Below are 12,969 nucleotides of genomic sequence, written 5' to 3' on the forward strand. Positions count from 1 at the left end.
TATCTAAGAACGTGCAGAGGATCAAAATCATGGCTGGAATCTAACCTTCGCAAGTTTACGGACAAGCCTTCGCAGCCTACCAATATACAGAATCAGTCATCTGTGACAATGGCGCTAGCACCGTGGTTCCTTCAGAAAAGGCGTTACTCCTTTGCACTACCTTGCTATGAGCGTGCAAAGCACCCCATGACGGACAGTCATCAATCTTCGAACACACCTCTGGCGGACCTCATCGCTGATACGCCAGAAAGGGGTCTGCGCGATGTGTTTTGGCAGCCGGAGCTTTTGTTACCACTTGCATCCCAAGTCTATGTGCCAAAAATGTGCCGGCAGCCTCGTAGGCTCGTCACTGTGGAAGCTTCTCGCAGCAGCTCACTGGCGCTGAACTTCTCGCATGACGCTGGAGCTATCACAGCAACGCGGCAGTGCGCAAGTGCTATGCGCCTCGCGACAGCGGTGACGGCAAATGCCGACCTAAGGCCCGTGGAAATGTTTGAAAGCTTGAGAACAACTCGTTCTTTGTTTGAACGCCTTGTTGGGTATCATCAACCCAGTCTTCAACCACCCTGCTTCAACATCTGAGCCGATACTAAGATTAATCACCCGCCCTTCCGTCACGATTTATCATGTGTACAGCTAAAACATCGCAAAAGAAGGAAAGTCGTACCGTCGGACTCATGATGTGTCAATCTCACATGTGGGTGGCTGCATGGGCCGTGCCCTTGCAGCGGCAGCCTTCGCCCCAGGTGGCACAAATCTGGGAAGGCGGTTTCGACCAAGTCCATTCGAAACCAGCGATCTCTGCGCCATGCATAGCTGCATGATATGTGGTTACTAGATTGTGGCCCGTGCAGCCAAGCGTTCTTCACGTTTATGTCTCTACAAGTCTCGAGATGCCAGCATTTGAAGCAGACCAAGTGGTGATCAGCTCCAAACCCGCTTTCCTCAGCCCACTTCCTTCATTCCTATCACGAGGCTGTCCTACATCAGGCCGAGGGGGAAGTGCACGACATCTTGCTGATGCCAGGAACCGCCGCAGGTTGTCCGCATCCCCATGTACTTCTCCGAGGTCAAAAACAACTGCCTCCACAAGTGATGCGGTCAAGCATCCGAGTCGGTTGATTGATGCTCATGTCAATGCCACTAGATGGCGTTACTGACAACAGTGTCCGCCACGATAGTGCCAACTTGGACTTTCAAATGCGTGCTTGATGGATTTCCAGTCGACATAACCAAAAGCTCCTGACGGTATAGTGCAGCCGCTCCCGCTACCGTTTTGCCGCTCGACATGCGACTCTTTTTCTTGAGACTGGGGATGAAGCACGTCGCCGTGATGAATATGACAGAAACAAAAAGAGGCCTTTTTGGAATATATTTGCTCCACTTGCGGACAAGAACTTCCACGCGAGATTACGGATGACTGTCGCGCATCTCTATCATATCATGATCCTCCGCAAAGACGCTGATGAAGAAGTTCATTGCGGCAAAGGGGCTCCATGCACCGTGTCGAAGAAGCTTCCAGGAGCTCCATCCTGTGAGCAATATAAAGTTGTCTGTCGAAAGCACATTCATTTCTTTCTAGAGGCAGCTTTACGCCTGGACAATTGAGGTTGCTTTACATAATGAGGAGCGTTCTAGTCACTCTTTTTATCAGCCTTGCAGGCTTTGTGCTGATATCTGCAGAGCAGCGTCCAGGTTTGTTTCCTCTGACATCCAACTCCCCGTTATATGGTTGCTGACAGAGAGTAAGTTGTGCATAACCGGCTCGTCCGCCGTTGCAACAACGAAACCCATCCGTGGTTCTATGGGAACGACACCAATGGTCCGCCACCTTGGGCAACTGAGCATTCTGGATCATGGATGGTTCCAGGTGCGGCTCCTACCAGCTTCAGCATCAGTCCGGAGCAGAGCACACTTGTCACAACCTCGTCTTCCTCAAATGAGACGGCGATTTCAGCCATCAGCGGAATTCCAACCTCTTCAACAAGCTCGTTGTCCGTTAACGTGACATCTACCACCAGCAATATCGCACCTACATCAACCAACTCTCTTGCCAGCAATATAACAATCGCGTCGGCTGAGAGCACTTCTATTACAAATGGAATAATCGCATCAGGGACTTCCAATACCTCATCAATGTCTACCACAACACTTCTGTCCACTGCAACGATTTGGTCCTTCCCTCCATTCAATTTCTCTTGTTCCTCTATATCTGGCTCAAGTTGCGGCCCACACAACGGCACGATCCCGGCATGGGCGACAGGGCGGCCTACTGATGGTCCATTGTCGACCAACATCTCCTCGCCAGCTTGGGGATACACCCCACCGGTTGAAACGGACACCTCGCCAGAAGGCGGTGGCACTGTGATCACTATCACGATAGAGGCCACTCCGGCGCCAATTACACCTTCTCCAATAACTCTACCACCAGAGGAGATCACAATGACAGCAACTGTCCCAGAATGGCGTAATCATACCTCATCTATGACCTCTGGCCAAGGCACGACACCGCTGAGTGGCACAGGCTCTGAGACCGGTTCAGTATGGACAGCAGAGTCTTCAGCTATCACCATGACCATTGTGATAGGCGACAACATGACAAGCATTGTTTCGACCAGTCAACCACTGGCTCCAACGCCATCATCTTCCAATTCATCTATCATTTCAGCTATATCGAATTCATTATCCACAATTAACTCGGAAACCCAAGGAGCCTCCGTTACAGCGTCAGAGTCATTTACACCCTCACTCACGACGTCGTTAGCTGGTAATGAAACCTGGACGTCAATCTCTCCCATTCCGCCAGTCTCTTCATTTCCTATTAATGCAACTGCATCCAGCACAGCAATGGCGCCTAGCAATTCAAATACAACAGGATTATTCAATGCGACCGCCACTACAACGACAGCTGTTAGCGGCAGCTCGGGTCTTCCACCAGCGAGTATAACCTCGTCTCCGCACTGGACCAATGCCACAAAAAGAACACCATGTGCCTGGACACCTTCGTACATATGGGAGAACTGGAACTATACCGGGCCCTCAGCCTCAACCTGGAATGGCAATTTCAACACAGCGAACAGTACCTCCACGTCGACGGGCAGCCTGGGGAGTGTGTCTCAACCAACAGCGCTCAGCTCTCCTAATGCTACCATTGAAACGTCACCTACTTCCTCGACAGAAACATCGCCTGCAGTAGATAGTTCCACAATTACCTCTCTTGCTTCTCCCTCAGCCATGATGTCTACAGCCATTTCTCCATCACCCAACCAGCAGACCAATGGCACGGCAACCCCGACAACAGGCGATTGGTTCGCAATAAGCACCCTCGGCGACGGGAGCGTTTTGACGACATTCGTCACGCATTTTGGTCCCGCGGCGCTATCTGCCTCTGAGTCTGGCTACGACAATGCCGCGACGAGCCCTTCGTCGTCGTCGGTGGGACATCGTGTTGTCATTCCCCCGAAGAGGATGGCTGCCTGGGCGAAGATGGAGGAGGAGAATTGATTATGTCTTCAGCGGAAGAAAGGACATCAGGAATACGAACGGGAGTCTGCGATTATATCACCCACTGGTTCGAGGAGTGCATCTAACGGGTTCTGTTATCAGTTGGTTCGCCATTTGAACTGTGTCGAGTCCTTTGAAAGGATGGTTTGGGGTGAAGCATAGTGTAATATCTATGATCAGATACTTTTTGGCCAATTTAATGATTATCCTTGTTGAGAATGGGATCTGTTCAAGTCCCCTTTCAAGTTGTGCAGATTGCTGTTCGATGGCACCAATCTGACGTTTCTCTTTCTATTTCAGTAAGCGACTCATGTGTCCCATATCAGCCGCTCGGATGGGGGATCTGTCCTGGTCTTTGTGGTGTAATATGCTGCGCTCCTTGGTTCCATTGCCTCCGCGAAATGTAGTTGTTCAATTCTGCTCGGGAACCGACGCTGGAATCAGCCTCCATGAATGTCTTCATCCAATACATGTCTTTTCCGGCCCAGGGAGAAAGGCTTGCGGCCTCGGCGCTTCGTGATGTCGCTACCAATCTGGACATGTAGATTGGATCTTGGGCCTGGTATTGTGCTCACTTGTATTTGTGCGAGGTTGGACTCTTCTCAGGGGTGATATCAACTCAGCAGTGAAGTCTGCCGCACCTGAACGATTTGATTTTGAAATGGATGGCAATGCCAACGTCTAGCTCCCTTTCATTCGGACTCAATCGGAGTGAGTGGTGCACTGCTGATGCCAGATGTCGCTGGGGTGGCACCCTCTTCCTGTCCAGGGCGCAGGTTGGAAGAAGTTCGCCTACTGGCCAAAGACTTTTGCGCCCATTCTGCAATCGAAGCAGCAGGGCCGCCCACGATTGACACGGTTTGCAATTCTGTATCCTTGCCGAGAACGGTGCCCTGATAGCGAACTTCTTCGCCGGTTTTGCTGTGGCGCTTCTTCAACGCTGCTCAAGGCGAACGACAAGTCAGTTCACATTTCTGTCACCACCACATGACTGCCGCACTTTCGCAAGCACACCTCTCTGCGATTCCAAAAGAACGATCAAGCTGACCGAGAACTTACCAGAAACATAATCCTCTTGCTCGTCCAAGCCTGCTGCAATCTCCTCTACGTTCACATCATCACCAAAGCCAGCGATCCTCCTAATCTCCTTATTGACTGGTGCATACGCCCAGTTCACGAACCCCTCGACTCCTCGTAAATCCTCGAACGGAACCCACACTCCCTCCACAATCTCCACATCGCCTCTCAAGCTCTCCTCCACGGTGTTCATCTGCGGCGTCAACGCCCCGGCCTGGGTCAGCGCAAGTCTCACATCCTGAATAGTCGGCGTGAAGGTGTTGTGCGTATTGAACGCGTTTTGAGCGGTCGATGACGCTAGTAAGAGGAGGTAGCGAGCTGCGAGATCCGTGACGGTATCGATCACAACAGGTCGCGCGGAGCTGAAGCCAGCGGCGCGCAGGATCTGGAGGACTGCCGGGCGTAAAAGCGCGGTGTGAAGGTCGGCTGAAGTCATTGTCACTGCCTGGCTTGACGCGTTTCTGCTCAAAACATAGAACAGATTTTTTTCGTGGCTCAAGCAGACTCCACGAGAAAGATAGTCAAGATGGCTAGGTCATCACGAGAGAAGGCAAATCCAGCGCCCGTCGCAGATCCAGCTCTTCGTGCTTATCCAAATCCAGTTCCAAACCCGCTGGTGAGGTGGGTGAAGCGCAAAAAGCTGGAACACTACCGGCTGCCTGATTCACCATCAGCGTCCTTTGTGCGACTTGGACTCAGGCCTGAGTTGCTGTTTCGATGGCCAGTCACGCTGAGAGACGCTGTTCAATACCACAACCCGTTTATCAAGAAGGAAGAGGCGACGAATCGAGAACTACAAGTACAAGATGGTGCGGAAGAGAATTCGCCAAAGTCAAATGGCATGCCGCTTCCCGGGGCTGCCGCCAATGGAGCTGCACCGCCAACAGCCCCAGGCTCCCCAGGCATTCAAGGCTTCACCAATAACGACACCTGCCAGCAGGCGGCAACGCCTATAGTGGCGGCGGCGGCTGACAACCGGATCGCCACAGCCCCACGACCACAGGCGCCTCGCGAGGCAGATGCACCCAATGACGAGCCCCCCACCACCGCGAATCAGGCGCCAAAGCATGGCGAGAGCAAAGCCCTCAAGCTTCCCCCAGTCAAACCCAAAAGCCGTCTACACAGTCCAGCCCACCGTCAACAACGTCAAGCCAAATCTATCCTGAAGCCTGATCCATCTTCCGGTGTGAGAAAGAGCCATCACGGATCAACAGTCACGAAATGCAGACACAAATCTGTTACCGTCAGACTAGAGCCTGAAGTCCAGCACTTCCTCGACGATTCTCCTGTTCCCTGTAATTCCAACGAGGAGAATGACCCTCCCTCTCCCTCCTACGAAAGTGGCCCTGTAATCGACAGCGGCAGCGACAACGACAACGACGATTCCGAGATGGCGGACGCACCCTTTCCACCCCCGGACAAGGTGAAGCGCCCATCCTTGAAACTCAAGTTCCCCAGTAAACCTGCAACCTCTCAAGCTGGAGGAGTTCAACCTGCACCAGTGCAGACCCCTACACCTCAAAGTGCTGTTAGGACACCATCCATCAAGCTCAAACTCCCAGGCACAACCACTCCTCGGACTGCCCCTGAAGATGCTCAAAAGCCAAAGAAAAAGAAGAAAGACACAGATACCCCCGCCGAAACACCGGGCTCCTCCTCCAAGAAACGCAAACGCGACTCACGCGCAGGCGAGGATGATGGTGAAGGAAGTCGGCCAGCCCCAGCACCGCCCAAACCGGCCGCACTTCGAAAACTCACGTTCAAGAAATCCTCCCTATCTACTCCTGCAGCTGCACCCAAAACCACGGGGACAGCACACCTGGCTTTCAAAATCAAAGGCAAGATCCCCAAGCGACCATTGGGTGTAGGCTACGACTCGGAACTCGAGAGCGAATATCAGAACGACAAAGGCGAGACGCTTGTTGGCCGTGAAGTCGATCCAGTCATACACGAAGGCTTTGTTCTGCGAATGCAACCTGGGGAGGATTGTGATTACTTGCGAAAAGTGATCGAGGACGGGACAGCGAGTCAGGTACTGGCGAGAGGTGCACACGTCAATCTAAGAATGCTCGATACACTAGGCAGGAGAGGGATTTTGCAGATCAAGGACCACAAGTACGCCACCACCCTGGTAGATCTCCCATGCATCATTGAGGGAATGAAATCCTGGGACAAGAAAGGTTGGATCAAGAGCATAGACATTTGCCAGATGCTATTGGTGCTTGGCCGCTGCAACAACGAGGAGGAAGCCAGGAACTATCCCCTCCCCGAAGATGTTGACCCCAAGACTTATCAGTATGCTCATGGCATCACTGCCCCCATGAAATGGGTACGGAAGAGGCGTTTTGCAAGGACAAAACGGGCTCGTGTGGATGATATTGAAGCGGTTGAGCGGAGAGTGCATGCTCTCCTCGAGGCGGACAAGGCGGCCCTCAGCTCCAAGTATCAACTTCTGGACCATGATCCGCGCCTCGACGAACAAGGATACAGCACCGAACTGGAAGAAGACGAAGATGCAGAGGGCGAACCAGAGGATTACTTCGACATACCGCCCGGTGTGCATGGTTCTATGGTAGAAACACCCATGCTTACTGAGACTCCTGTCCAGGAGGAAGTGGGTCAAGAGGATCTCGATGCGCTTGAGCGCATGTTCTTTGACGAGGATGCCGCTCCTTCCACAGACACTGCCGCACAAGCTCGGAGTACCTTGCATCCTCCTGAAGCGGGCGGCGACTCATCTTTCGCAGTAACTAGCACATCAGCGTCCCCGTCTATGACGGCAGCACATACCCCCGTCTCAGCAGAAGCGCCAGAAGCTTCCTCTGACGAGGACGAAGACGAAGATGCGGGTGACGAAGATGAAGACCGCGACGATGCCGAGAAGGAGGGCGATGAAAACAAGCGACAAGCCATGGAGAGAATCGAGGACATGCAGAACAAAATATCAGAGCAGAGGGAATTGCTCAAGAAAACGACGAATGCCATCTTGAAAAAGAAATTGGCGAGAAAGATCCAAGATCTTGAAGACGACGTTGCCATGATGAGGAAGAACGCCGGATTGGGTGGAGATGACGATGAGGACTGACGGAGCTCATTCTTGAGGAGAAGGGACTATAGGGAACATGTGCTCAGTACTCTGAGTATTCATGCCGCTGTCACAAGCATTCCATGGTGGGAGGGAGACCAAAAAGGAGATATGTCCTACTGACGCCTATTCATCCACTGGACCTGATCGTGAAGTACACGACAACACTGGAACGATGCTTCTTCCTCACCACGACACTCCAGCTCTCGTACATATATATCCGAAATCAGGAGTGAAGGGTGTGCTTTGCAGTGATGGGCAGATCCTTGCGCAGCGCTGACATGGCAATGGGCGGAACTGGCTCGAGTCGATCTCGGTTGAGCATGGCTTCGAGGGTCGTGGTGAGAGGACGAGAAACGGTTGGGTCAGTCGACTATTCAATGTATTAACTTTGTCGACTTTAAACGTCTTCTTGCCTTCTTGTTGGCTATATTCCAGCGCCTCCCTTTCCGTCTAGCATTGTCAGCTAGTGTTCCCGGTGGCTGTCCATGCAATCCTTTTTCCAATGTCGGCCCACGATCAATACCTAGTACCCGACAATGCAAGAAGAACTCGCATCAGATGAATCAGACAAGGGTGTGCCCAGGTTAGCGAAGCCCACGGAGCTGTGATTGATGTTCTATCCTCTCTTCTCTTTGTTTCTTGCATTCTCTTCCTAATCTACGACGAGGCTGTTGTCAGCCTTGCACAGATTCGATACCTAGGTACCTAGCTCGCTAGGTACGGTATTGATGGTGCCAGGGCTCGCTTGTCGTTTCGATATAAAGACATTCATGAACTCGTCGCCTGTTCCATATCTCCTAAATCTTATGTCTTTAAGCCAGCATCGAACCCCAGTGTAAGTGCGCCATGGCCCCAGATGAGACATGTGCGGTGTCCCGAGTTCGAGTGAGGTCAACATGAGCAGCACAATGACTTGTCACAAGTCCTCCATCTGGCCGAAGCCATTATGTTCCGAAAGCAGCTGCTCCCATTGAACCCATTCGTTCGGGTCCGTTTCAAAGGAAACAAGGTCGGGAAAGTTGTAACAGTCGAGGGTTCCAAGCTCGGGTAGAGCTCGATCCTGCATCGCAGACTGGAGCTTTGCGGAGCCGGCAAAGTCTTGATCAAGGGCTGCAGGCTTCGACCTAGATATCCAACTCTGCCGGATCGCATTGATATAATCAGGCGCCACTGGTTCTGGGAGGCCCTCGGATTTGGTGGCGGCGACATAGTCGTCCCAAACTTCCAAAGTCCATTTACCCATTGCAACATACACAGCCCCAGTGGACTCCTTGAAAGCTTCGGGATACTGCGAAAGCACCACGCCAATTAGCTGCCACAACCGATCCACCTCTGGCCCCGGCTTGCGGTGTCGGGCCTCGATGAGGACGCAGAGCAATGTGTCCCAGAGATAGCTCGTGCTGATGCGCCATGTGTATTTTTGCAGTCCCCGGTTTCCTCGCACCAGAACGGCATACTCCAACAATTTTGTGGCATTTGCAAAGACAATTTCCCGTTCTGCCTGTGGGATTTTGACGCGCCGTCCAACCAGCCGTCGTCGTGGACTGTGAGCAAGGAGCCTCATCTTGGCTATGCAGGACCTGATCATGATGGATGCAAATGTATGGAGCGAATTTGACGGATCACAATACCGGAGATACTTTCTCTCCCAGTGATCCTCCATGTGGCTTATCACGGCATCCTTTCGGGCGGTTGTGATATCAGGGCTCGTGAGGACGTCCCAGTAAGCACCATTTGACGATGGTGAGGCAAGCTTGCGTAGGACCTCCATGATATCGCATCTGACGAGGCAGAGGATGATGGAGGTAATTCCGTCGCGCTCGGGCGGGGGGTCGACCATTTCGGGAGTGAGGTCCTCGTCCTCGACATTCAAAGGTACTTTGGTGTCTCCAATGGACAGATCCAGGCACGGTCTCATGCCCAGCATGTCGGCGGCGCGAAAGTCTATGTGCACAATGTGCCACCAGAGACGCCGCCTCATTTCACTTTCGAAAAGAGACAGCCCGAGCGACTCGCCATCCCGATGCAGACCCATTTTGAGCGCGAGTCGTACGGCCACGCCTGACAAGATGTATTGTGTATCGTGTCGATTGGAGGTTCTCACACCGATCTACTTGAGTTAGGGTAGAGAGAATAGAAACATCCCGGTGTCGCAACTTACAAGGAACAAAGAAAATGCCCTGAGTGTCGTGAGGCTTGAAGTGTGAAGGAGTCCAGCATTTATCAATGCCTGCCGAGCCATAGTTCGATACCGCGCCAGCATGAGTGGCCTCGGTCCTCCCAGCAGACTCTGACATTCGTCATCATCCAGGGCACTGACTGTAGCTAGACAGAAGCTAAACATTGCCGCGTTTAGGCTGTTGGGCGTCTCTTGCGGATGTTGCAGTGCGTTTGTCAACGAGGAGCAGAAGGTCGGGATATGCAGAATTTTCATGAGAGGATCAATTCGGTCCACATAGATATCCTTCATCTTGCGCAGGACTTGAACGGAAGGGTAGTGATCAACAAGACTTGAGGTGTTGGCGGCACTGGAAGGCGAACCAAGAAAGAGGGGACATTCGTTCACGCTGGCCTCGTCCAAGAGCCCATCAGGGGCGTATTCGTCCGGGTGCCGAAACTGGAAGCTTTTGATCAGACGCAAAGCTGCTTAACACGGCCGTTGGTCTCACCTTGTCTCCTAAGTTGGACCACAGAGCACTATGGGGGCATTAGTAGCCGACCACCAGTTTGCGAAAGCCACAACCATACCTGTCGAAATACCTTGAGCCGCCTTCCCTGGTGACAAGCCTTGACCTGGTGGTTACATCAGGCACAGGAGCACCAGGGACAACTTCGATTTGAGGCCCAGCATGGTTGGGAATGCCCACATCCGACCTGGCTGCTGATTCCACATCCGAGGTATCACTGTCGAGAGATGGTTCGATATTTGCGCCATAGGACTTGAGCATCTCCTCGTATCGCTTCAACTTGGCATGCAATCCTTCCCGGGGAGGCTTTGTCCTCTTCCGCTTGCCGCGTACAGGCGGAATGAAGCTGCATGGTGTGTCCGCCTTGACACAGTTGGAGCACGGAGCCTGGCGGTCGCACTTGATTTTGCGCTGCCGACAACCCAAGCAGGAGAAAGTCTTGCCATTTTCGTCCGCTACCGCTGGATCCTCGGCCACGGGTCGCGACATAGTCGATATTGACACTCGCCTCTCCTGGAATGATGCCCGGTCGTCGGAGAGATAATATTGTTGCAGAAGTGGGAGGGTTTATTTGCACTTGGCCGGTCCTTGACCTCGGCGCTCGGAAGTCGAAAACTGACCTTTTGAGCCCCGAGCAGCGACGCGAATAGAAGGAAAAGGGGCCATTCGAACACAACAGGCGTCGACCAACGAAGCAGGTACTTAAGAGGTGAGGTATCCAGGTCTGCAGAGATGGCTACTCTAGAGTGTCTCATGACATGCATTCGTTCCTTTTCAACCAGTGTCAGTCATTCGTTCCACCATGTCGCAAACCGCTACCCAAGACGGCGAACATCGTCCAGAGGACCAGACCCAGCAAAAGAGCCCTGGAGCACCCGATGGATATCCTAGCATGCAGAAACGCATCGTCATCATGCTGGCTGTCTATCTTTCAATATTCCTGGTGACTTTGGTAAGTCAAACTTCTTTGAAGTCCTAGTCTGGGCCCTCCCTCGCTAACCAGCCGTCTCAACACCAGGACCAAAACATCATATCCACTGCCATCCCACGGATTACCGACGAGTTCCATTCTATCGAAGATATCGGATGGTATGGGAGCGCCTACTTGCTCACCATGTGCAGCTTTCAGCTTCTCATGGGCAAGGTGTACAAGTTCTACCCAGTGAAACCGGTCTTCCTCTCTGGCATTGTGCTGTTCGAAGTCGGCTCAGCAGTATGCGGATCAGCTCCGACCTCTGCAGCCTTCATCGTGGGTCGCGCCATTGCAGGCCTGGGAGCTTCGGGCATGTTCTCAGGCGTCATGGTCATCATGTTTCACACCGTTCCATTGCAGCAACGGCCGATTTGGCAGGGTGCCTTTGGAGCTATCTTTGCGGTTGCGTCTGTCATCGGCCCTCTGGTCGGAGGTGCCTTCACTGATAGCGTTACCTGGAGGTGGTGCTTTTATATCAACCTCCCCATTGGAGCGGTGGTCGTTGTCGTCACCACATTCGTTTTGCGCCTTTCCAATCAGAAGCTCGATGCTCGCCCTCCAGGGCTCCTCGGGAAGCTGAAGCAGCTCGACCCAGTGGGCAACCTCGTATTCTTCCCTGGTATCGTCTGTCTGATCTTGGCTCTCCAATGGGGAGGAACCAAATATGCGTGGAACAACGCTCGAATCATCGTTCTCCTTGTGCTTTGCGTTCTTCTCTGCCTTGCCTTTGTGGGCATCCAACTCTGGAAACAAGAAGATGGCACCGTGCCTCCTCGGATCGTCAAACAGCGCAGTGTGGCGGCGGCCATCTGGTTCTCCTTTTTCAACGGTGCCGCACTCATGGCCACTGTGTACTATCTCCCCATCTGGTTCCAAGCCATCAAGGGCGTCGACGCCGTCAAATCCGGCATCATGTTGCTCCCCTTGGTTCTGTCCTCGGTCGTTGCTTCCATATCCTCCGGCATCATCATCAGCCGGGTGGGCTACTACGCGCCGTTCTTCATCCTCTGCTCCGTCGTCACGTCCATCGGAGCCGGGCTATTGTCCACCTTTACCGCGACTACCGAACACCCGAAGTGGATCGGCTATCAGGTGCTTTTGGGCCTGGGTCTAGGATTCGGCGCACAACAAGGGTTCAACGTCGTCCAGACCATTTTGGACAAGTCCGACATAGCCACTGGATCTGCCGTCATCATGTTCGTCCGCTTCCTCGGCTCCGCCATCTTCGTGCCGGTTGCCGAGAACATTTTCCTCAACCGCCTCGTCTCCAAGGTGACAACAAATCTGCCGGGCGTCGACCCCAGTGCCGTGACCAAGGCGGGTGCCACGAATTTGCGGAACCTGCTGGCTGCTGGCGGACGAGACTTGCGGGTGCTTCTTGCGGATTACAACGACGCCATTGTCGACGTCTTCTACCTGATCACGGCGACCTGCGCGGTGACCATCCTCGGCAGTGTCTTTGTCGAATGGCGCAGCTTGAAGGTCCGCGCAGGCGAGCAGGCTGGCAAAGCTGGGAACCCCAAAGAGATCACCGAGCGGAAGGACGCGCAAGATGTTTGAAAAGAAGAAAAGGAGCGTGGGTTTTCATGTTCTCTATACCCTTGCAACCCAAAGGTTTTGTATTATAGATCCATCCACTC

General features: G+C 53.0%; 5 protein-coding genes across 5 annotated transcripts; 3 read left to right on the forward strand and 2 right to left on the reverse strand.

The window, feature by feature from the left end:
* Positions 1 to 1,860: 1,860 nt before the first annotated feature.
* Positions 1,861 to 3,504, forward strand: Z520_11206 (uncharacterized protein; the record flags this gene model as incomplete). The annotated part of the gene is made up of 1 exon (XM_016781695.1): positions 1,861 to 3,504. One exon carries the CDS (start codon positions 1,861 to 1,863, stop codon positions 3,502 to 3,504), a length of 1,644 nt encoding a protein of 547 aa, XP_016627272.1.
* A 692-nt stretch (positions 3,505 to 4,196) lies between these two features.
* On the reverse strand, positions 4,197 to 5,017 carry Z520_11207 (uncharacterized protein; the record flags this gene model as incomplete). The annotated part of the gene is made up of 2 exons (XM_016781696.1): positions 4,197 to 4,444; positions 4,564 to 5,017. 2 exons carry the CDS (start codon positions 5,015 to 5,017, stop codon positions 4,197 to 4,199), a joined length of 702 nt encoding a protein of 233 aa, XP_016627273.1.
* A 90-nt stretch (positions 5,018 to 5,107) lies between these two features.
* On the forward strand, positions 5,108 to 7,666 carry Z520_11208 (uncharacterized protein; the record flags this gene model as incomplete). Its single annotated transcript, XM_016781697.1, has 1 exon — positions 5,108 to 7,666. One exon carries the CDS (start codon positions 5,108 to 5,110, stop codon positions 7,664 to 7,666), a length of 2,559 nt encoding a protein of 852 aa, XP_016627274.1.
* Positions 7,667 to 8,585: 919 nt separating this feature from the next.
* Z520_11209 (uncharacterized protein) lies at positions 8,586 to 10,845 on the reverse strand (the record flags this gene model as incomplete). The annotated part of the gene is made up of 4 exons (XM_016781698.1): positions 8,586 to 9,779; positions 9,831 to 10,286; positions 10,339 to 10,366; positions 10,418 to 10,845. The coding sequence occupies 4 exons, from the start codon at positions 10,843 to 10,845 to the stop codon at positions 8,586 to 8,588; spliced, it is 2,106 nt and encodes a 701-aa protein (XP_016627275.1).
* A 313-nt stretch (positions 10,846 to 11,158) lies between these two features.
* On the forward strand, positions 11,159 to 12,889 carry Z520_11210 (uncharacterized protein; the record flags this gene model as incomplete). The annotated part of the gene is made up of 2 exons (XM_016781699.1): positions 11,159 to 11,308; positions 11,375 to 12,889. 2 exons carry the CDS (start codon positions 11,159 to 11,161, stop codon positions 12,887 to 12,889), a joined length of 1,665 nt encoding a protein of 554 aa, XP_016627276.1.
* Between the last annotated feature and the right edge of the window lie 80 nt (positions 12,890 to 12,969).

Source organism: Fonsecaea multimorphosa (assembly GCF_000836435.1).
Source record: "Fonsecaea multimorphosa CBS 102226 unplaced genomic scaffold supercont1.36, whole genome shotgun sequence".
Taxonomy (NCBI): domain Eukaryota; kingdom Fungi; phylum Ascomycota; class Eurotiomycetes; order Chaetothyriales; family Herpotrichiellaceae; genus Fonsecaea; species Fonsecaea multimorphosa.